General features: G+C 43.9%; 4 protein-coding genes across 5 annotated transcripts; all 4 read left to right on the forward strand.

Moving 5' to 3' along the window:
• The first annotated feature begins 29 nt into the window (after positions 1 to 29).
• rpp14 (ribonuclease P/MRP 14 subunit) lies at positions 30 to 2,117 on the forward strand. The gene is made up of 6 exons (XM_052077074.1): positions 30 to 158; positions 851 to 958; positions 1,030 to 1,114; positions 1,259 to 1,335; positions 1,402 to 1,480; positions 1,968 to 2,117. Exons 2-6 carry the CDS (start codon positions 870 to 872, stop codon positions 2,022 to 2,024), a joined length of 387 nt encoding a protein of 128 aa, XP_051933034.1. The 5' UTR covers positions 30 to 158; positions 851 to 869; the 3' UTR covers positions 2,025 to 2,117.
• On the forward strand, positions 2,049 to 3,147 carry LOC127608149 (hydroxyacyl-thioester dehydratase type 2, mitochondrial-like). Its single transcript, XM_052077072.1, has one exon. It carries the CDS (start codon positions 2,049 to 2,051, stop codon positions 2,508 to 2,510), a length of 462 nt encoding a protein of 153 aa, XP_051933032.1. The 3' UTR covers positions 2,511 to 3,147.
• Positions 3,148 to 3,331: 184 nt separating this feature from the next.
• On the forward strand, positions 3,332 to 16,749 carry pxk (PX domain containing serine/threonine kinase). 2 transcript variants are annotated; one of them, XM_052077063.1, is made up of 19 exons: positions 3,332 to 3,618; positions 5,012 to 5,062; positions 5,186 to 5,233; positions 5,502 to 5,688; positions 6,130 to 6,207; positions 6,289 to 6,362; positions 6,858 to 6,932; positions 7,039 to 7,143; positions 7,347 to 7,448; positions 7,521 to 7,682; positions 8,837 to 8,954; positions 9,038 to 9,116; positions 10,359 to 10,407; positions 10,507 to 10,584; positions 10,800 to 10,886; positions 10,997 to 11,060; positions 11,951 to 12,010; positions 13,463 to 13,492; positions 15,237 to 15,385. In XM_052077063.1, the coding sequence occupies exons 1-18, from the start codon at positions 3,517 to 3,519 to the stop codon at positions 13,477 to 13,479; spliced, it is 1,536 nt and encodes a 511-aa protein (XP_051933023.1). In that variant the 5' UTR covers positions 3,332 to 3,516; the 3' UTR covers positions 13,480 to 13,492; positions 15,237 to 15,385. The 2 variants fall into 2 exon arrangements, with proteins under 2 accessions (XP_051933023.1, XP_051933022.1); XM_052077062.1 differs by lacking the exon at positions 13,463 to 13,492 and having other exon boundaries at positions 3,333 to 3,618; positions 15,237 to 16,749.
• A 544-nt stretch (positions 16,750 to 17,293) lies between these two features.
• pdhb (pyruvate dehydrogenase E1 subunit beta) lies at positions 17,294 to 21,222 on the forward strand. Its single transcript, XM_052076572.1, has 11 exons — positions 17,294 to 17,457; positions 17,538 to 17,597; positions 17,707 to 17,814; positions 18,423 to 18,485; positions 18,564 to 18,599; positions 18,684 to 18,874; positions 19,349 to 19,443; positions 19,533 to 19,643; positions 19,867 to 19,958; positions 20,048 to 20,189; positions 20,705 to 21,222. The coding sequence occupies exons 1-11, from the start codon at positions 17,419 to 17,421 to the stop codon at positions 20,848 to 20,850; spliced, it is 1,083 nt and encodes a 360-aa protein (XP_051932532.1). The 5' UTR covers positions 17,294 to 17,418; the 3' UTR covers positions 20,851 to 21,222.
• The last annotated feature ends 951 nt before the right edge of the window (positions 21,223 to 22,173 follow it).

A 22,173-nucleotide genomic window follows, 5' to 3' on the forward strand; every position in this document is an offset into this window, starting at 1 on the left:
CACAACTCATTGCCGTTTGAAACTATGCACGATAGAGGGCAGTGGTAAACGCTTCTAACGAGCATTACATCACACAAAGAAGAAAGGGATCGCGCAGTCGCAGACTGAAAACAAAACATGTAAAATTGTAAAGCGTTTGGTAAAACTACTAAAACTAGGTAAGTAATCATCATCAAACACATTTAAGTTGGTCGAAAATTTGCCACTAAAAACATTTGGATTTTTATTTTATGTTTTTATGTTAACTGTCGCATTCACCCGCTATTTGACCTCGCTGTTAGCTTGCTTTCCTCCTGCTGTGGCGACACGGGAGGGGGGGGGGGCGCGCTTGTCAACTTTAATGATTCGGTTTGTTATTTCTCTTATCCATCATTTAAATTGTTTAAGCAAGACAGCGCACGACGTAATAAAAAAGTCACGGTGCAATGCTCGTTTTAAAGCGCGAATGTTTCTTCGCTCTGAACCTTTACGACGCTCAACTGCAATTTTGCTCGAGGAAGGTCGTTAACCACATAAACGTACTTGTAATGTGTGATAATATTTTGTATTTTTTTTCTAGGCGATGCGAACAATATAAAGGTTAAATTACATGTTTTCCCTGACGGGAACTCGTGTAAATCATTCGAATCTACGGAGCCGTTCATCAATCTGCTCGAGGTCCTTATTTCAAGTCTTTGATAGGGATATTCGTCATTAAAAAATGAAATGGAAAAAATACAGTAATCGCCTCCATTGTGAGACTAATAAAGGGTTTCTTATCTTAATTCAAGGTTTTTGGTTTGTAAAAGATTTTTTTCTTCTGTATTAAAGCTATTTTAAAATGTTTTACTGAATGCTTGTTTTGATACAGCCGCTGATGCTTGAACAGGATGAATCCCGAGAGCAAGGACGAGCCTGTTGTTTACCAAAGTGTCGTGTTGAAGAACGCCGCTCCGTATCAGTACATGAAAGTCTGCCTGTAAGTCAGCAATGCAGTTTAGTCTAATTGTGACTACTTCATGAGGACTACACCTTGTATCCCTTTTCAAGCGTGCTGGAGGACAAGTCCACCAAAGTGAGTGCAGTTGACCTGAAGCAGTTCATCGTCACTGGCTTAAAGAGTCTCCATGGAGAGGTAATAAGTCCCAATGAATTTCTGTCTTTGCAATGAATGTGGTCAGAGAGGAGAGAAAAGACCTTGAAAGAATGTTAGTAAAAATAAAATTGATTGTTCACTGCAGAATCAGCCACGTTTATAGTGAAAGTTTTTATGCTTCAGGTGGGTGCCGCGTTACACTTTGATGTGCTGAAGTACGACGAAGACACCCTCACTGCTTTCCTGCGTGTATCCACAATGTAAGGAAGTCAAAGCTTAAAATAGAATAAAATGTTTGTTTTGTTGACTTTTATTAATTTTTTTAGTGGCTTGGTGAAGCTGTGGAGCTCGTTGACACTGCTGGGCTTCTACAACAAACAGAGCTGCGCTTTTCGAGTGCTACAGGTACGCTAACTGATTTCTTGCTTTTACTGTTCTCACAGTTGCTATTTTGGGGTGGGGGGGGGGGGGACCAAAAAAATGCAAGTATTGGTGTATGCTCTGTTGTTGCTCTGCCTGTGCTTGAGTAGAAGTTGTTTGACAGTTCAGAATTACAAAAATATCTGAATTTTCCGTTAGCCCGTCTATGGTGTTTATTATTGTGTGTTAGCATCAAGCTAGTGAACGTTTGTTTGACACATTGAATTGAAATATTATTTTTTGTCCAATGCGCGTTTCTCAGCCATGTGAGTTTTTATAGCAGGCGTTTGAAGCTTTATAATTATCGTAACAAAGAATTTATTAGCCCGTTTGACTTTTCGCATGATATGTTATTATCAAGGAAGCATACTTTTCTTAAATCGGGGTGATATCTGGTTGAACCTTTTGGAGTTTGTATATCCACAGGTTCATTCTCAGTTTTTTTTTTTGTCTGTTCTTCCCAAAAACTCAGGTGTCACCATTCCTGCTGTCTTTGACGGGAAACAGTCGTGAGCTGGAGCTGGATTGACACCGCAGACAATTGACGAGAACCATGTGGAGTCAAGTCAGAACTTTGCTGTCCTCCTCCATCCCGACGACGGTGGCGGGAGCACGGCTTCACGTGGGCCAGCGCGCCTCCCTCACCAAAGTCTTCTCGGCCCGCCACGTGGAGCTGTTCGCCGAGCTGACGGGCGACACCAACCCGCTCCACCTGGACGCTGCCTACGCCGCCTCCACCGCCTTCGAGGCCCCCGTGGTCCATGGCGTCCTCATCAACGGGCTGATCTCGGCTGTGCTCGGCACCAGGATGCCGGGTCCCGGCTGCGTTTTTCTCTACCAGGAGATCCGCTTCCCAGCGCCACTCTTCATCGGCGAGGAAGTGCTGGCCGAAGCCGAAGTGCGCAAGATCAAGATGTCGTTTGCGTTCATTGCCGTGACGTGTTCGGTCAAGGACAAGGTGGTGATGGAAGGGGAAGTGATGGTTATGATGCCGGAGGAACAGCAAGTGAAGTGATGCTTTTGAGGCACATCTTTTACTGTTCATTTTTTTTGTTGGCGTTGTTGATTTTTGATGGATGATGTACATCACAGCTGGCTTTGTGCATCTTTTTTTTTTTTTGCCCACTTAAGTAAATAAAGCGTGTCTCATTCATGTAATTACTGAATGGATTTGATCTTTTGGTCTTGGCAATAAATCTCTACTGAAATAGAAGATTTTCATGCTAAACATTTTTTTTTATCCCCGCCAGGTGCCTTTACAGAATTTGAACAGTAGTTGTTTATTTAAATATATTGTTGCCACAAATTTGAATTCTGACTTCAAATTCAAGAGCAATGCAGGTTGATTGTGTATGTGTTGTACTGGAATATGTAATAATTTAGTCACTTTTTCACAAACACATTTTGGAAACCACACATTTACCTGTTTTTTTTTTAAACAAATTACTGACCAAGCAAAAGTGTTAAAAATCGCTTTCCATCTTCTACAATGCAATCCTAAGCACTTAGCAAACTTGCTATTTTTGGGTTTCCTGAAAAGTGATGATTTTGTAGTTCGGGTGATTCCACCCTATGCCAGCCGTGTTTTATTTTTCTCGTGTTGTTTTTATATTGTCACCAGCGAATGCAATACATATATTGTTGAGACAAAATTAATTTGACGTTTCTTTTTAATTCGACGTCCACTACGCCATGTTTATATTTTGATTTCTGTCTCTCTCTCTCTCTCTCTCTCTCTCTCTCTCTCGCTCTCTCGCTCTCTCGCTCTCTCTCTGCATAGGTTCATAATAAATGGATTATGCTTCCTCCAGGTGGCGGTAGCGCGCCAGCCCGATGATTATTCAACCTCTGGTTAAGTCTCATTTTAGTCGACGAAAGCAGAATTGATTTTTCATTACGCTGAAGCGAAACTGCTCGGCTCTTCGCGCCAGCCTGAGCGTCTTCGTTTAGGCGACGACACGCTGCCAGCCCCAGGTGCCCGGATAGGATTGTCGCCGGTTACCTACCTCCCGAAGTCCGGGATGTCTTTCCGGGCGAAGCCGATCCCCGGCCAGCTACTGTTGGACGACACCGTCCCGCTAACGGCAGCGATCGAAGCCAGCCAGAACCTCCAGTCCCACACGGTGAGCATCCCATTTTTGCCGGTGCGAGAGTCACGTAAGTGTCTGCGTCTTGTGCCACACAACTGGGACGATTGGCTCAGGCGAACGCCCGGGCACGTAACCGTTTGTTCACGGTTCAATTATCGGACACTCTCGTCGGTGTCATCACCGCGAAAAGTGACGTTCGTCGGCGCGATGCCTGGTTCCGTTCTTGGTCTTTAACCAGAACCATGATGAGACATTCGTCCCTAGGTTATGTGCTTCCATTATCGGACACGCCCGAAATGGCAAAGTGGCGTTATTTGAACTGGATCAACGAATATTAAAATAAGCTTTCCCGCCGTATGCGAGGGAGATTTTTTTATCGGCTACGGTTGAATCAAAGTACCGCCACCGTGATGAAGCAATTTCCTGAAAGCTTCTGTTGCAATGTGGAAATAAATTACTTGCGGATTGTGACACATGGCCCATTGCTTTTATTGCTTGCATTCCTCGAGCTTTTGACGTTCATTTGGCACAGATTAATCAAATGAGCCGCGCTATTAAAAATAGAAAATATCTAATGCGTTAATTCGCAACGGTTGTTTCCCGTGTCCGATAATGGACACACATGGGGTTGTTGACAAGATTCCGGCTTGGATCAGCTGGGGCTGACATTTAGCTTAGCATGCTAACGCCAAATGCCAGCCAAACCTCGCACTGGCGGCCGATGTTTGTCTTTCACATCCGAATGGACAGCGGATGTCTCTCACCAACGTTTTTATGATCACCATGTGACGGAAGCAAAACACCTCCTGCTTATTGCTCCGTTGGTGACGTGTTTCGATTATTTTTTTTATTGTTATTTATTCACATCGGAAGGCCACCTCATAAAGCAACACCAACTAATGACAGCCAATAGGAAAGCTGCGTAGAAGGGCTGTGCGAGATGAAAATAAAAAGGAAACGGACAAACAAAACAATACAAAAAAATCAAACAAATACACCCACACGCATTTCGCTGAAACGTAAGGAAAATTGCAGTGACATAATTCAAAGCTATTTTTTCCTAATAATAAACAAGCTTTGAAACATTTTCACCACAAGTCCCCCCCCCACCCCAAACATTAACTTGCACAGAAATAAGAGGAACATATAGTTTTTTTTGACAGATTGCCTATAAATGAATCAAGTATCTTGTCATTAGATTTCCCCAAGGGATGAATAGTTATTTTCTTTGATCATATCCATAATGCAAAATATTAACCACATGTTACCAAAGCCTAGCTTAATGCTCACTAACCTAATGCAAAATGCCATAGAAGGGATAACAAAACAAGCATTAATGTTGCCATTGATCAAACTTATCTGTCTGTCATGTGACAACAAGCCTCCTCTTTTTGACATTGTCCCCTTTTGCTTTGTGTGCATGTAGGAGTACATCATTCGAGTACAGAGGGGAGTGTCCTCAGAGAACAGCTGGCAGGTAAGTCCATTCATCAAAAACTATTACAAATCGACTTTTCCATCCCTTTAGAGGAAAACAACCATTCACAGCCCCAATTCCACTTTCACTAAGTGTGTCTGTGTGTTTGTGTTTGTTCCCCAGGTCATCCGTCGCTACAGTGATTTTGACGTTCTCAACAACAGTCTGATGGTGAGTCATGAATCGGCTACAAGAGCTAAAAAAAAGACACAAACAAAAATAAAAACATGCCAAGGCAGTAGTAAATCCAATGAGTATGGGAACCGAATGACCCATTCTGAGGAGGTTCGGTCTTTGACCTTCTCATAACAGGATACTGCCAAGTTTTTTGCTGAGGTTTTCCCCAATTCGCTTCCTGTTTCTCACAACAATGCTGCGCATAAGCATGATTAAAGTAAAAAAAAAAAAAAAAAGCTCGCCATGTGCTTGTGCTCCACAGGTGTGCGGCGTCAGCCTTCCCCTCCCGCCCAAGAAGTTGATCGGCAATATGGACCGCGAGTTCATCGCCGAGAGGCAGCGTGGCCTGCAGACCTATCTGGACACCGTTACCCAGCATCCTTTGCTGTGCGTCGCCCTGCCCGTCAAGAAATTTCTGGACCCCAACAATTATTCTTCCAACTACACAGGTGGGTTCCTGGCAATTTTCCCTTTGCCTTTCATTTTCTCAGAGGAAGTATATCATCAGTACCTCAACTTAGTTTAAATGCCGACGCACAATGCGAAATGCCATAGGCGGGCTCACAAAACTCGCATCAATGTTGCGGGAGTTGTAAATGTTGAAGCAATGGATCTTGAAACACAAATGGTGCAGCTACACATGTACACTGACAATATAACAAAACACCGGGCATATATAGGTAGTATAACATAAGTTTAAAAAAAATGGGGCAAAAAAAAGCACCATAATCCACTGAACAAGAAAAGTCACGTACGTTTGATTGAGCCATGATCCTGGATGACTGACAGTTGCTATTGTGCTATTTTTCCAACTAAAAAAAAAACACACTGGCAAATTTGAGGAAAAACAAAAATCCAGCATTTAACAAAAAAATGTGCTTGTCCTCTAGAGATCGCCCTGCAGCAGGTCTCCATGTTCTTCCGCTCAGATCCCAAGTGGGTGGTGATGGAGCCACTCCGAGACCTTGGTACGACGGTGGTTCGTGGTCCCAAAATGCTCGTCAGGCTCCGTAGCAGCGATCCAGCAACATAATCTTCTTGTTTTGCAGGCTGGAGGATCAGGAAAAAGTATTTCCTGGTCAAAAACAAAGAACAAGCCAAGGAGAGGTACCTGCTCAGCTGGGTGAGTAGCACACCACGCCACAACTAGACATTTTTGTTCATTTGAAAGATGATGCACAGTTTTAAATATTAATACAGTGGTGCCTTGAGAGACAAGTTGAATTTGTTCCTGACCACACTTGTAACTCAAAACACATGCATCCCAAATCATATTTTCCCATTTTAGTCAATGTAAACTACATTAATCCGTTCCAACCTCCTCCAAGAAAATGTAATTAATTGTGTGTGTGTGTGTTTTTTTTTATATAGCTCTCCAATGTTGTACATTATAAAAACATACATAATTGGCGGTCAAAATGCCATCGTAAGCTGCAGCAAAATTAGTCAACAGACGAAAGAATGTATGCCCGCGAGTATTTGTTTTCACGTGTTTCGATGACTTTGTCGCGGTCAAAGAAACGCTCTTTGGCCATTATTTTGTCAATTGGCTGCGCTTCAAATCTGAATTTCTCCAAATTGAAACGAATTCAACGCTGTCATGTTAATGTGCGTGTAGGTGGACTTGGGCCCTGACAAGTTCCTGTCTGACAAAGACCTGCAGTCGACCATGAAGCTCCTCACCAGCCTCTCTGTACGTACGCCGCATATTATGGGATGTCTCGCCGATGGCGCAGTAACCCTCCTTGGCTGGCTTCCGTGTGAAACGGATTTCTAAGCGCCTCGTCGCTTCTTCCCAGAGTCCTTACGTGTGTCCGCTGCTGTTCTCCAGCACGAGCGAGTCTACGGCGTTGCTCATCCGACCTTTCAGCGAGGCCGGCTCCCTGCGAGATCACATCTGTAAGGTCAGAAGCCTCGCAATTCCCACTTTTCCTGAAAGCGGCGTTAAGCGTGTTCAAGACATGAGTCAATCATTGCAGAGTAAAAAAAAAAGCAACTACATTCGAATGTTTTTCGAAATCAACTTATGAACTACAACGTTTGCGGACCGTACGTCACTTGTTTGCGTATGGCACACAAGTCATTAGTCAAAAATGTTTTTTGTCAGGTGAAGCCCAGAGAGAACTACCTGAAAAAGTATGGCAACCCCAAAAAGAGTCAGCCTCTCGAACTGTCGGAAATCAAACTCTACGGCCGACAGATACTGGAGGTACGCGTGCATGCGGACACACACACACACACACACACACTGACTTGTCGTCAACTCTTTGTGTGCGCTCAGGGCCTCCGACTGCTCCACGACGGCGGGCTTTTTTACGGCCACCTGCAGGCCTCCAACGTGATGTTAGAGCAGGGCGTGTGTCGCCTGACGGACGTGGAGAACGGCATGCTGGGAGTTCCCTCGGTCCTGCGACCCGCCGTCACCCACTTCAGGAAGATTAATGTACGTAATTGCCGGGTTCCCACGCTTCCGCGTCCCATTTTTTTTTTTCATGACTACTTTACGAACCTCGACTTGAGGCACGTTAGGTGCGCTTTTCATTGTGGCACCGTACACCTCCGTACCAACTCTTACTGGTGCTGCTAGCACCAGTAAGAGCTACTGGGATCGATGCAGTGTAATTAGAGTGGGAGTTTTGAAGTTTTGAACTGCGATTAAAACTTGAATGTAGCCTCAATTCACTGAACCAGATCAAAGCCACAGCCTCGAGAAATGCTGTATTTCATTTCCAGAGGTAAATAAGATAAGATAAGATAAGATATCCGTTATTTGTCCCACATTGGGGAAATTTACAGCCTCCAGCAGCAAGAATGTAGGTAGAAAGAAGAAAGAAGAAAAAAAAAAAAACAAACACTGTTCAATTAGGTGCAATATAAACACAAAATGAATACATCACATTGCTATTTACAATTCATTCATTCATTCATCTCCCGAACCGCTTGATCCTCACTAGGGTCGCTGGGGGTGCTGGAGCCTATCCCAGCTGTCTCCGGGCAGTAGGCGGGGGACACCCTGAATCGGTTGCCAACCAATCGCAGGGCACACAGAGACGAACAACCATCCACGCTCACACTCACACCGTGGGACAATTTAGAGTGTTCAATCAGCCTGCCATGCATGTTTTTGGAATGTGGGAGGAAACCGGAGCACCCGGAGAAAACCCACGCAGGCCCGGGGAGAACATGCAAACTCCACACAGGGAGCCCCGGAGCTGGAATCGAACCCGGTACCTCTGCACTGTGAAGCCGACGTGCTAACCACTGGACTACCGGGCTGCCCTGCTATTTACAATTGTCTTTATTTAAATATTCCACAAGCTAAACACGTCAGAACGAGAAGCCTCATCGGTAGCACCTTCTCTCTCTGTTCGGTTGTTTTTCCTCAGGAATAGTGGTTTCTTAAAAATCTAATTTAGAGATACAGTACAAGATAGGGCTGAAGAGAGGTGTGGTTTTTTTTTTTTTTTTTAAACCTCCCTGTTCCAAACCAAGAAAAGAGGCAGAGAGAAGGTCCTCAGCATATTCTGACTGCAGTAATCGTTGTTTTTGTTTTTGTCGTTGTTGGAACTTAATTGCAAATGTGTGTTTTCTCCGTAGACGATTGAAAGCATGGACGTCTTCTGCTTTGGACATTTACTTTACGAGATCACTTACGGCCGACCGCCTGACAACGTCCCTGTGGATAATTATCCCGACATCCCTTACACCGCTGTGGGTTAGTATACTTGCACATGGGCACACACACACACACACACACATATACAAAAGTGGTGTGTGTGTGTGTGTGTGTGTGTGTAGTGTCGGTGCTGCAGTCCATCTTGTCGACAGAGGCCTGCAAGTCAGGGATGCCAACAGTGTCGCAGCTCATTCAGACACCGTAAGTTTTCTTTTTGTGTTTGACAATACGTAAGATGTTTACGTGCAGTAGTATTAGTTTAACAATTGATGATTCTTTCGGGGGCGGCCCGGTAGTCCAGTGGTTAGCACGTGGGCTTCACAGTGCAGAGGTACCGGGTTCGATTCCAGCTCCGGCCTCCCTGTGTGGAGTTTGCATGTTCTCCCCGGGCCTGCGTGGGTTTTCTCCGGGTGCTCCGGTTTCCTCCCACATTCCAAAAACATGCGTGGCAGGCTGGTTGAACACTCTAAATCAGGGGTGTCCAAACTTTTTGCCAAGGGGGCCAGATTTTATGTGGTAAAATGTCGGGGGGCCGACCTTGGCTGACATTCTTTACATTGAACAACAATATTGTTCAGCAAATTTTAGTAAGCCAGTCTGTTTCACATTTCCATTTTGATTTTAATTTCAACAATCTTAAGAATTTCTTTTGGTTCATTTGAAACAGGAATTTGAAATATGACATATCAGTCAATATAAACACGGAGTGATGTCTTGTTAACTCGTGAGTGATGCCCCCTAGTGTCTAAATGCTATTACCCATTTAGTGAATGCTATTACTCATTTAGCCACTAGAGGGAAGCAGTACTCTATGAAACATCACTCACCAGTCTACGAGACCTCAGTCAATGCAACACGTGTTCCATTGCGCCCAACCTGCGGGCCAGACGGCACTGATTTTATGACAGAGGCCGAGGGCCGGATGAAATTCGACCGCGGGCCGGATTTGGCCCGCGGGCCGGACTTTGGACATGCCTGCTCTAAATTGTCCCTAGGTGTGAGTGTGAGTGCGAATGGTTGTTTGTTTCTGTGAGCCCTGCGATTGGTTGGCAACCGATTCAGGGTGTCCCCCGCCTACTGCCCGAAGACAGCTGGGATAGGCTCCAGCACCCCCCGCGACCCTAGTGAGGATCAAGCGGTTAGGAAGATGAATGAATGAATGATTCTTTCGATTTATTTTGTGATTTGCCGTTGAGTTGGATTTAAAAAATAAAACGCGTCCACTTTCTATCCTTTCATTTAAAGAATTGGTCATGATGCCTAATTGACAGAAAAACGCACAAACAAAAATTTAACATTTAATGTAACGAGTGGAGAGTTTAGAACTTGCTTCTGTTGCGCTGTGCAACATCCTCATTGCTTATGTTACATGCGCGCAACATGTTTTTTGGGTGTCGTGTATCGCAAACGGTAACAATTTTTTTTCTGTTTCCGCCGGTGCAGGCTGTTCAGCGACGTTCCGCTACCGCACTCTGAGAAAGCGCAGATTCGGGTAAAAGACGCGGCTGTGCGATGCGCATGCCGCCTTTGAATGTCGGAATTCCATTCCACGTGATGTCGCATGTTTATGGATGGTCACGCATCCACACAGGTGCCGAGCAGGCTGAAGGAGGCCCTGAGGGCGGCAAAGGAGCGTGTGGAGAAACGTTTGCAGGAGGAGCAGAAAATGGTGGGTTGATCTTGAAATAGAAGCCAAATAACCCCCCCCCCCCCCAAAAAAAACAACCCTCACCATGTCCCACAACCTTTTCACCCTCATGACATGGCGTTATTCCCAGCAACAACCCCCCCCCCCGACCCCCCCCCCCCCCCCCCCCGCTCTTATGCACCGTGATTCATAGGAATCAAGTCGTTTGTCATCTTTTTGTTTTTTTTTGTTGAAAGCTGCACCAGCACAAGAGGCTGACCAGAGCGCAGTCCCATCACGGCTCCGAAGAGGAGAGGAAGAGGAGGAAGATCCTGGCCAGGAAGGTAGTACGATATCCAACTTCCTGTCGTCTTGACACCGATTTGAAGTATTTCTCGTAACGCCAACGCCACATGGCGCATGCCGGTGACGCAACGTTGTGGCTCCTTTGCAGAAATGCAGGCAGTCCACGTATGAAAACGACGACGATGTCTCTGTCCGGAACAACAATAACTCTGGTGGGTAACTCTTGATTTTTGGGTTCGGCTTTTCTAGAAAAACAAAAAAAAAGATCCGCGTTCAAAATAAGAAAATTTTGAAGTGTCAATAATTAAAAAAAAAAAAGTAAAATAATTATTTTAAATGTCAATCAATTAAATAATTCATTCATTCATCTTCCGTACCGCTTGATCCTCACTAGGGTCGCGGGGGGTGCTGGAGCCCATCCCAGCTGTCTCCGGGCAGTAGGCGGGGGACACCCTGAATCGGTTGCCAGCCAATCGCAGGGCACACAGAGACGAACAACCATCCACGCTCACACTCACACCAAGGGACAATTTAGAGCGTCCAATCAGCCTGCCACGCATGTTTTTGGAATGTGGGAGGAAACCGGAGCACCCGGAGAAAACCCACGCAGGCCAGGGGAGAACATGCAAACTCCACACAGGGAGGCCGGAGCTGGAATCGAACCCGGTACCTCTGCACTGTGAAGCCCACGTGCTAACCACTGGGCTACCGGGCCGCTTAAATAATTCAATTAAATAATATAATGAAAGGAAATCTTTTTTTAATACGAAATTGTTCTCGCTACTGCAGATAAATATTTCTGCAATTTCAAACAACTAAACGGTAATATTTTGACAGAGTGCAATTTGTGTGTGGCAAAAAAAAAAAAAAAAATAGACAGGAAAAATCATGAGAATGAATGTCTTTATAAATGACTAACATTCAGATTTTTCTGGCCGAATTAATGTCCCGGTAATGAAAGTACAAAATGAAATCAATTGCAAATAATTACAATTGGAATGTAATAAACTGCCCAAATATTATTTAAAATGTGAACTAGAACCTGAAAAAAAATTGAATGAATGAAATGTTTGTTTTTTTTTTTCCATTGCTGTGTCTTCAGGCTCGGGCGCCAGTTCCCCTCCCACGTGTCCCTCGTCCCCCATGCCGCCGCCCACCACAGGTCTGTTCATTTTGTCCATCTTGTCCCGCCGTCTGACTTCTTGTCTGTCCTCTTCCTCCTTTTAGCGGGTAGTTTTGTCTCAGATATTCGTGTCGGCGGATTGTCTTCTTCACAAGCGAGCAGACGATGTCCGACTCTTTCGATGTCGTCTCGGCGTCTATCGAAAAAGCCACCTTCGTACAATTCCTGAAAGCCGCCAATGTTAGGTGCTTTCATTGCGTGTTAGCATTAAGCTCGCAGACTTGATTAAGTTGTGTGGTTTCATTAACTACACAACAACTAACTTTTTTGTTTGTTTCATACTTAGAATTTGAATTGGAATAGCGATAAACTGATAAACAGCTTGAAGCAAACAAGTTTTTACCCTCTTTGGGGATGTGGTGGGGCGGCCCGCTAGTCCAGTGGTTAGCACGTGGGCTTCACAGTGCAGAGGTACCGGGTTCGATTCCAGCTCCGGCCTCCCTGTGTGGAGTTTGCATGTTCTCCCCGGGCCTGCGTGGGTTTTCTCCGGGTGCTCCGGTTTCCTCCCACATTCCGAAAACATGCGTGGCAGGCTGATTGAACACTCTAAATTGTCCCTAGGTGTGAGTGTGAATGGTTGTTCGTCTATGTGTGCCCTGCGATTGGCTGGCAACCGATTCAGGGTGTCCCCCGCCTACTGCCCGAAGACGGCTGGGATAGGCTCCAGCACCCCCCGCGACCCTAGTGAGGATCAAGCGGCTCGGAAGATGGGGATGTGGTGGTGTGTGTTAATTATCCGCTGCTTGTTGCAAAGGTATCCGCCTCCATTTACCACTCGTAGCTAAAATTTTACCCAAAACCCCCCAAAACAGCTGAATCACAGCTTGCGTTGCCAAAAGATTCATATATCAGGTCACTCAATAGTTAAGGTGTCACTGTTTTTAAACTAAATTGAAGTAAAACTTCTCACCCTGACGGACACGTCATGGACAAAAAGCGAATGAGAAATCAAAACATGCAGACTCAACGAGGGTCTTGTGAAGTGAGCGTTGTGACATCATCCAAGATGGCAGTACAGATTTGATAAAATAGACAACGCAATACATCCTGATTTATATAGCGCTTTCACAACACCTGTAGCTCTAAAAAAAAGCGCTTTATAAAACAGTAATTAACATATAGTAAAACAATAAACACAACACATGGCATAAAAACACGCACAGTCGTGCAATCGTAACCACTTTTCCCTCCTATTTTTGTTGTTTGAAGGAGTTCTTGATGAAAAGAGGAGAGGAACAAAGTGTCCTTTCACCAATGGATCATGAATACGTTTCACCCCCTCAAAAAACAAACTAACTAACTAACAAAAACAAACAAACAAAAAGCAAAATGTACTCAGCACTTGATCCTGTCTTCCTCTTGTTACTGTCTCAATGCTGATGGGTCATTTATTTGTGGTCTCTCTCTCTATCCCGTGCGTCACCACCGTAGAGCATGCTCCATTCTGACCGTGTCGTTGGGGTAAAGTAAACGTTTTTTTTCCCCACCTTGATGATGATGATGATGACGTCAATGATGATGTTGGTGGCTGTCAGTGGTGGGCTTAAAAAAAAAAAAAAAAGAAGCTGTCGTACTTACAAGCTTCCCAGCAAGCGCTGTTAGCACAAACGAAGCAAAAAGACGTGAAGGAAAACTCAATGGCTGTGTTCGGAGTGGCCAGTGTAGCGCGGCGCTGTGTCGTATAGCCACGCCCCTCTTACATATCAAATAGTTGAAGCCGTGTGCCCCCGAAACTATTTTACTGATGATAGTCTGCTGTAAATATATATTTTTTAAAAGTGTTTGTCATTTGCTCATTTCTCACTCCCCTAATCACCATGTCGGGATTTGTATTGGCCGTTTTGGCGAACTACATAGCCGACGATTTAAAAATCCCAAACTTGGGTGATAAATAGGGAATGAATCCCACCGCAGCCAACGAGAGATCGATGAGAATTCAATGAGAGTGCGAGTGCAGCTTGCTCGGAAGCCGACGGCGTTCAAAAGCCTCACAATCTGCAATGAAGCAACCTTATGTCATACGAGCCCATTGGAACTGATACCTTCTCATTGGAGATTGTGACCTAAAGTGTCTGTTTGTCTGCTTGGGCTCTTAGCATGCTGCCTTCTCTTTTTTTTTTTTAATGTCTTTTTGTGTCCTAAGCTTTTTGCCGCCACACTGGTGAACAATCACTGCGTTGTTCCACAAAAGCTACATTATCCAAGTCCTCCTTTTTGGTCGTTGAATAAGTTTCACTTGTCTAATTTCAAAAGACATCATTTATACCTTGAAAACGTCAAAGGTTAGTCTAAATCAACTTTCTTTTTGTTCCATGCTAAGTGGAGGTAAAAAATAGCTCCTGATAAAACCAAAATTTACATAGACGATATAAAACAGGAATTCAGAGGATAATTTTCTGTTTTAGGTTTATTCCAGTAAAAAGTGAAAGATATATTTTTTTTCATGACTTTCTTCAAAGTCAGAAATTGACTTCCACTAAGATTAAAATTCCTGTAAGCAACATGGGGGGAAAAAAACTGATGATCATGTCTGTCTTTGGAAACGTCTGAAAAGTTTATTCGCATCATTTGCAGTGTAAGGCGCGACGGCCCGGCGAAGTGACGTACTCGAAGAGCGGTGGTACACTGCTTTATTTTCGCAAACATACGATCATTTATATACCAGCAAAGCGGACGTTAGTGTAAACAAACGTCCAGCCCACCCGGGGGCTGTGATTGGTTGGTAGCGAGCGGCAGCGGGGGCCGCCGATTGGCTGATCAGTCTCACGGCGCGAAATTCAAATGTCGGAGTTCTCAGAGGGCATTTGTGGTTGCTACAGCAGCCATTAATGACACGCCCGTGGATGTTTTTCAAGGCGTGTCTGAAAGACACTGCTTTCTTATGCAACATCGTGGGGGAAGTCACAAGAATTCAACAAATGGTCTTCTCATTCTGGCTAAGAGCATATAGAAATAATTTAGGTCATCCTAATTGACCTACAACAGAAAACGTTTAGTCTGATTTCACGTCAGACAGTGAGGAAAGAGTTGCGGTTTCAAGCGGACGTTGCGCTCAGTGGAGGTACAAACAGATGGCGTGAAAGCAGCTGATGCCTAACCCCTTTCGTTTCATCTTTGCGCAATTGCAGAAAGTGAGCTTTTTTTTCTCACGTTTGTTCCATTCTCTTATCAGTCTGGTATTTTGCTTGTCCCCCTTTCGGTCCAGGTGGTCCTCCCGCACCTCCTCCCCTTCCCGCGCTGGATTCCTCCTCGTCCTCCTCGTCCTCCCGCTCCTCCTCCGCGGCCGGGCCCCTTCCCGTAGGTCGTGCCGCCTTGCTGAGCTCCATTCAGGCCTTCAGCAAAGGCAACCTGAAGAAGGCCCAGACCGAAGACCGCAGCCGGCCCGTCTTCTGACCGCCGCTGTCCTCCCAACGCTCCCTGACATGTGAAGACAAATCCCCTTACAAAACAATCGCCGTGTTTAGTTTTTTTGTTTGTTTGTTTGTTTTTTGACATTGGGAACGGAGCCGAAACGAGCTCCCACCTGCCGAATGCTGGAAATGTGAAGGTTGACCTTGTGTGGTGAAGATAACAAACACCCAGCCGCTTTCTTCCAGATTGTTCTCGAGCCAGACATCTGTTGCTATGGCTGCTTCCTGATTGCACAGCCTGCAACTCTGCAACGAGAACATCATCTTCCCTCTGACCGAGACGCATTATCTAGAGGAAGCGTTTCTAAAATTAAATAAATGAATAAATTCAGAGTAAATTGGGCAAACAATCAAAATGATCCTTTTTTCCCCCCCAAAATATCAATTTCTTCATTAAAAAAAGTTTTATGGAAAAATGTTCAAGAAGAGCATGTATCTCCAGTGTAAGTTTCTCAGCAAAAATAAACAAAAGAGACGTTTTTTTTTCATAGTTTATATTTTAAAAATGCAACAAAAAACTTTATGGTTGCAAGTTTTTGCTGGAATTTTCTAAAAATGTCCAAAAACAGAGGAGGGACCATTGCCGTAAATAGTAGTGAAAATGATTTGCATTTTATTTCTTTATAAAGTGCAGAAACATCCAGTTGAAAGTACATACAGTACCTCCATATTGTTAACCCCACCACCCTGAAAAACAAGAGAAAAAGATTATTGGCAAAACTTGTTTTTTAATCCGATGGAAAATCTGTGTCGTCTTTTTGTTTTTAACTGCAAAATGAGCACAACAACTTGGCCAAAAGTCACAACATTTGGAGATGCATATTTTTCTATACAGCAGTTGTATATATGTTCAACCCATTCAAGGCATGTTTAACTGAACTACATCAGCGGTGTGCTCACTCTTGTCAATGAGCAAGACTTCCAAGGACTGTCCTTGTGCGACCTATTTAAAAAAAATATAGAGAGAAAAAAATATATATATAACAATGTCTACTCATGTCATGCAAAAAGGTTTGCACCATCAGAGCTTTTATTATTATTTTATTGTGCCATATATGTATGATATGATCCTTGTGCCTGGAGATGAATGTCTTGTGTTTAACATTACAGATTGGATTTGGGAGGGCATTTTTTTTCCAAGCGTCAGCGATTGTTTGAATGTATGTGGCTTGTTTTTGCGCCCTGTTGCATTCCACTTGAATTGTGGCCGAATGTTCCTCTGCAGCACTTTACCCTTTAAAGGCAAAATTTGTGACTTCAATATTAAACAATAAAGACTCAGTGTGTGATGCTTTGAGCATAATAATACACCCTCTTAATTTTCGTTCACCCCCACAGTTCGAAGCGCAGTCAAAAAAATACCTATTTCGGTGTGTAATTTTCAGTGTTTTGGCAAACGTTTGTTCTCAAAGGCAACGTGAGTTTAAAAAAATATTGGTCAGATGGATGAGGTTTAAAAAAGTTTATATATGGACTTAAATTTTTATTTTTAAGTGCACGTAAAATATAGAGATTTGTCTTGAATCAAATAATGAATGGACGAATTATTGTACAATTGTAGTGTAGCTGTTATACTCCTGATTAAACAGTGTTCTGAATAAATCTTAGATTTAATAAGTATGGATAACGTCAACATTCTCTGCCCGTAATCTATATTTGGTTGTTCAAAATTAGAAATGGAATACAGTATAAATTGCCTTGGATGAGGTGGTTTATTCAAGGGTACCTAATATTATGACCGGTGTTCCAACTTCCTGAAATCTTTGTACTTGCGCATGCGTACTATCGTCGCAGCATGAGAGTGCCCTTGGAACCTCTGAATAACACCCCGCCTTCATTAACATATACGCCACTTTGATTGGCTCTCTGTGACCACAATTCCTGGTCACCGCAGGAAAACCGGAGCTAGGATTGGTTGAAATCTCATCATTCTCCTTCTAGCCTCGCCCTCTTATCGTTAAAGTAGAAATATTCAAGATGGCGCTGTCCGTGAATTCCCTTCTCCGCTCCGGAAGGGTACGAAAACATATAAAAGACGTCAGATATGTCGTATTGGTGATGTTGAGGGTTGATATCGTCTCTCTGACGTCCCACAGAATGCCGTGTTGGTGCTGCGGCGGCGGGCCTTCCACCGGAGCGCCCAGGCTGCGGTTCAGGTCAGTCAGTGCTCGCAGTTATTAGGCTAACGTCACCGCTGCAAAATTGACAGGTGATTTGAATTGACGGCACATTTGTGTGGTGTAAAATGGCTTTTGGTGTCGTCAGGTGACGGTGCGAGATGCCCTGAACCAGGCCTTGGATGAGGAGCTGGAAAGGGACGAGCGCGTCTTCCTGCTGGGGGAGGAAGTAGCCCAGTATGACGGTGCCTACAAGGTGTGCAAACGTCCCCTCACCACCTTCACAAGCCCTTTTTCCACCAAAGCCTCATCTTTAAAAATAAATAAGAAAAAAGTTTCACCTTACGAGAAGAAAGCTGAAGGGAAAAAATAGGATTTGAAAAAAATATTTTGATTTCTTCAAGGAAAGTTTTTAGGGGGTAAACAAATCACGCCACACGCATTTTTAAGAAAAAGTTTTGGAAGTATTTTTTTAGTGTTCTGTTTTTTTTCAATTCTTAAAATTGTAGCACTTTCCTTCTATTTTTGTACCCTTTAATTTTGTTCCTAATTTTTTCAAATGTTCTTGCATTTTTTGAACACAATTTTTGTAATTCGGTATTTTTCATCTACTTCAATTTTAGTAACATATTTTTGTATTGTTCACATATTTCTCTTTCTTTTGTCTTTCATTTAAATTTAATATATTTTTTGTTTTGTCTATTTTTCTACATCATCTATTATTTTTGTTGTTTCCTGCCAATAGGTTCTTGTAATTTGTGGGGGTGAGGGGGATACTTTCCCATGCAGCAAAAGTGTGATGACGTTGATTGGCTCTCATGATATTGCATCGACTGAACGATGGTTTGTGTGTGTCGCTTGTAGGTGAGTCGTGGCCTGTGGAAGAAATATGGCGACAAGCGTGTCATTGACACTCCTATTTCTGAGGTAAGCTCTTGTGCAAAACGTCCCAAAAACCAACACCACATTTAAGGAGGTATTTGAAAATTTAGTTGTATGTTTCAGATGGGATTCACCGGCATTGCGGTGGGAGCGGCCATGGTAAGCGTCTCTCCGTGGTGGATAACTTGCCCCCTGAATAAAGTCCTCCGCTAAAAGGGTAAATTTTTTTTTTCCTCGCCGCAGGCTGGTCTGAGGCCCATCTGCGAGTTCATGACCTTCAACTTCTCCATGCAAGCCATCGACCAGGTCATCAACTCGGCTGCCAAGACATGCTACATGTCAGCGGGGCTGCAGGCTGTCCCCATCGTCTTCCGGGGGCCCAACGGAGCCTCGGCCGGCGTCGCCGCGCAGCACTCGCAGTGTTTCGCTGCCTGGTGAGTTGCTACTTTGTCCATTTTCTGCGTTTTACGTGCGGCACTTTGAGTCCAATGCTTTTATTTATTTTTTTTTCATTGCTTCGTCGAGGAGTGGAGGTTTAGTATTAGCTTCCAATCGACTCTCTGAGGCATTTTCACCCCTTCGACTATCAATTAAACTGTCCATCACAAAACACTAGTAAATAATCTCCATCATTAGCATGAGTACAAATCCTTAAGTAAAAGCAAGTGTTGAGAGAAAAAAAAATCCAAAGTCAAACAAGTAATGTCGCATCTCCATTCCCTATCCAATAATAAAAGTAATAACAATTCCTATTCAAAAACAAAAGTAAAAAAAAGACGAGGAAGATTTATTTATATAACCCATTTCATTCACAAGGTAACCTGATGTGCTTTACAAGTACAACACAAAACTATTTTACAAAATGCTGTTGTGTTTTGTATTTTTTTTTCTCTCTCCGATGTTGTCAGGTACGCTCACTGTCCGGGTCTGAAGGTTGTGAGTCCGTGGAACTCTGAGGACGCCAAAGGCCTCCTGAAGTCGGCCATCAGGGACGACAACCCAGGTGAGTTCTGCCATCAATCAATCAAGAGAAACAAAAAAGTTAAAAAAAAAAAAAAGTCCTGATAATGAAACGTCCCGTGGCTGGCGTAGTGGTGTTCCTGGAGAACGAGCTGATGTACGGCGTCCCCTTTGAGATGTCCGACGAGGCCCAGTCCAAAGACTTCACCGTGCCCATCGGCAAGGCCAAGGTGGAGAGGCAAGGTGAGAATTTAAAATTTTTTTTAATTGTCTACTTTTGAACCCGGTTTATATTCAAATGTCATCATTTTTTTCCTGTTTTGTCATATTTTTGTACGTCTAAGAAAGTGTTGTTTTCTCGCCAATATCTTGCTAGACCATCGTTTTCTCTCTATTGACTGGTTTGCGCCTTTGACCTCAAACGACCTTGACGCTAATCCCGATGCGGTCTTGTGGTGTCGCTCAGGTTCTCACGTGACTTTGGTGTCGCATTCTCGCTACGTCAGTCATTGCCTTGATGCCGCCAATGTCCTTGCCAAGGAGGGAATCGAGTGCGAGGTACAAAGTCAAACCTGTCCTGCCAGTGGTGTTTTTTTTTTTTTTTTTTTTAAACCAAACACTAATGTTTGTTGTGTGCAACGAACAAGGTGCTCAACCTGCGAACCATCAGGCCCATGGACGTGGAGAGCATCGAGGCCAGCGTGATGAAGACCAACCACTTGGTGACGGTGGAAGGCGGCTGGCCGCAGTTCGGCGTCGGAGCCGAGATCTGTGCCAGGATCATGGAGGGTGCGCAACGTTATTTGTCTTAATAGAAGATCTTTGGCAGAAGACGTTTCAAAAGAAAAGTACAAATTACTGCTCAGAAACAAAAGTTCATCACAAAACAAGCAAAGAAAGTTAATGATAAAAATGTATTTTTGGGGAAGAATGTCTTTTATTTTCAACACGGTTGTTTATAGTTGAGAACGACTTTTTTTTTTCACCCCCAAAAATGTTGGTTTTTGAGACCTCGCTCTCTCTCAAAAGCCAAAAGTTAATTTAGAGAAAAGGTTATTTTAATAAGTAATCAGACAAAACACTTCCAGGATAAAATGGTTTGATTTGTTTTAAGTCCAAATCTTGAAGTGTAAAAGTTGCATTAACATGCTTCTAGTTGGACACAACTTAGAATGGGGTTCCTCAGGGAAATGTTAAACATCCCTGCAATTTTTGTGAAGGGAAAAACCACCGCTCTTCCCGTTTACTTTTTAGGTTCAGTGATATTGTTTTGTATTTTTTTTTTTGTCTGTGCTTGTGTTCAGGGCCGGCCTTCAACTACCTGGATGCTCCGGCCATCAGGGTGACGGGCGTGGACATCCCCATGCCGTACGCCAAGATCCTGGAGGACAACAGCCTTCCGCAGATCAAAGATATCATCTTCTCCATCAAAAAGACACTCAATGTATGAAGCAGAGGAAACGTTTAAAAAAAAACAGGGGGGGGGGAGCGCGGGGGGAAATCACGTTGTAAATAGAGGCTGTTTTTGGAACATAGGAGTTCCGTTGCAGTCATCACCTCCCTTCTTCTTCTTCCACTCCAAAATTAAATCAACAATCCACCTTTCCAGTTGTCCCGTTTAACAAAGAAACTATGTATTTATTAGGTAAAATATCCGCAACATTTTGGAATTAATTAGGTTTTGTCCCAAGCCCCTGAATAAATGCTTGGCTAAGGCAAACCGTGAAACCGTGATGTGGGCCAGGCTATTTTCTGGTGCACTGTGGATGTTGTCCGTCACTGTAAATGACTGTTACAATTAAAGAAAAAACACTTCCATCCATGATTTGTTTCTAGTGGATTTTTTTTTTTTTAGAAGTTAGCGCCTTTTTTTTAACATGGAGGAACCTATGAAAATAAGCAACAAAAAAAAACATTACCCCACACTCATGATAATGTATCAGGTACCCTGTTCGTACGATTGTAAGAAAACAAGCAAAGATAATGACTCGTTAGGTTAAATCTAAAACTTTGCACAAAAAAAAAGCTACACATAAATGGAATTGAATTAGTGTTAAATATAAAATTATGATTTCATGTTTAATCAAACTGTGGTCCTTGAGGGCCGCTTTCTTGCATGCTTTCCAGCTCTCCCTGGTGTCAAACTGTGTGGCCCTCTACAAGATGATCGCCATCGCCTCCCTCGATGCAACGGCAAACTTGGAAGGAGCAATGCGGTTGGTTGAACTGAGACTTTCATGCAATGCACGTGTGGCAAGTTCATTCATTCATTCATCTTCCGAGCCGCTTGATCCTCACTAGGGTCGCGGGGGGTGCTGGAGCCTATCCCAGCTGTCTTCGGGCAGTAGGCGGGGGACACCCTGAATCGGTTGCCAGCCAATCACAGGGCACACAGAGACGACCAACCAACCACGCTCACACTCACACCTAGGGACAATTTAGAGCGTCCAATCAGCCTGCCACGCATGTTTTTGGAATGTGGGAGGAAACCGGAGCACCCGGAGAAAACCCACGCAGGCCCGGGGAGAACATGCAAACTCCACACAGGGAGGCCGGAGCTGGAATCGAACCCGGTACCTCTGCACTGTGAAGCCCACGTGCTAACCACTGGACTACCGGGCCGGTGCGTGTGGCAAGTTGATGTGACTAATATCATCTTCATTTTGACCATCTTCATTTTTCACATCTTGACTTTGATAGCTCGCACAGCCCTTGAAGAAAACTAAATACTGAAACTTCATGTTGACACGTACAGTTCAAAACCAAACGCATC

This window comes from Hippocampus zosterae, chromosome 9 (genome assembly GCF_025434085.1).
Source record: "Hippocampus zosterae strain Florida chromosome 9, ASM2543408v3, whole genome shotgun sequence".
In the NCBI taxonomy this organism is placed as follows: Eukaryota; Metazoa; Chordata; class Actinopteri; order Syngnathiformes; family Syngnathidae; genus Hippocampus; species Hippocampus zosterae.

Coding starts and splice junctions, on each gene's coding strand:
- rpp14 (XM_052077074.1), top strand. CDS start 870: ATGAATCCCGAGAGCAAGGACGAGCCTGTTGTTTACCAAAGTGTCGTG. Junction 1,115..1,258: donor TAAAGAGTCTCCATGGAGAG/GTAATAAGTCCC, acceptor TTTATGCTTCAG/GTGGGTGCCGCGTTACACTT. Junction 1,481..1,967: donor GCGCTTTTCGAGTGCTACAG/GTACGCTAACTG, acceptor CCAAAAACTCAG/GTGTCACCATTCCTGCTGTC.
- LOC127608149 (XM_052077072.1), top strand. CDS start 2,049: ATGTGGAGTCAAGTCAGAACTTTGCTGTCCTCCTCCATCCCGACGACG.
- pxk (XM_052077062.1), top strand. CDS start 3,517: ATGTCTTTCCGGGCGAAGCCGATCCCCGGCCAGCTACTGTTGGACGAC. Junction 5,063..5,185: donor CCTCAGAGAACAGCTGGCAG/GTAAGTCCATTC, acceptor TTTGTTCCCCAG/GTCATCCGTCGCTACAGTGA. Junction 11,061..11,950: donor CCGGAACAACAATAACTCTG/GTGGGTAACTCT, acceptor CTGTGTCTTCAG/GCTCGGGCGCCAGTTCCCCT.
- pdhb (XM_052076572.1), top strand. CDS start 17,419: ATGGCGCTGTCCGTGAATTCCCTTCTCCGCTCCGGAAGG. Junction 17,598..17,706: donor GCGCCCAGGCTGCGGTTCAG/GTCAGTCAGTGC, acceptor TGGTGTCGTCAG/GTGACGGTGCGAGATGCCCT. Junction 18,600..18,683: donor TTGCGGTGGGAGCGGCCATG/GTAAGCGTCTCT, acceptor TCCTCGCCGCAG/GCTGGTCTGAGGCCCATCTG.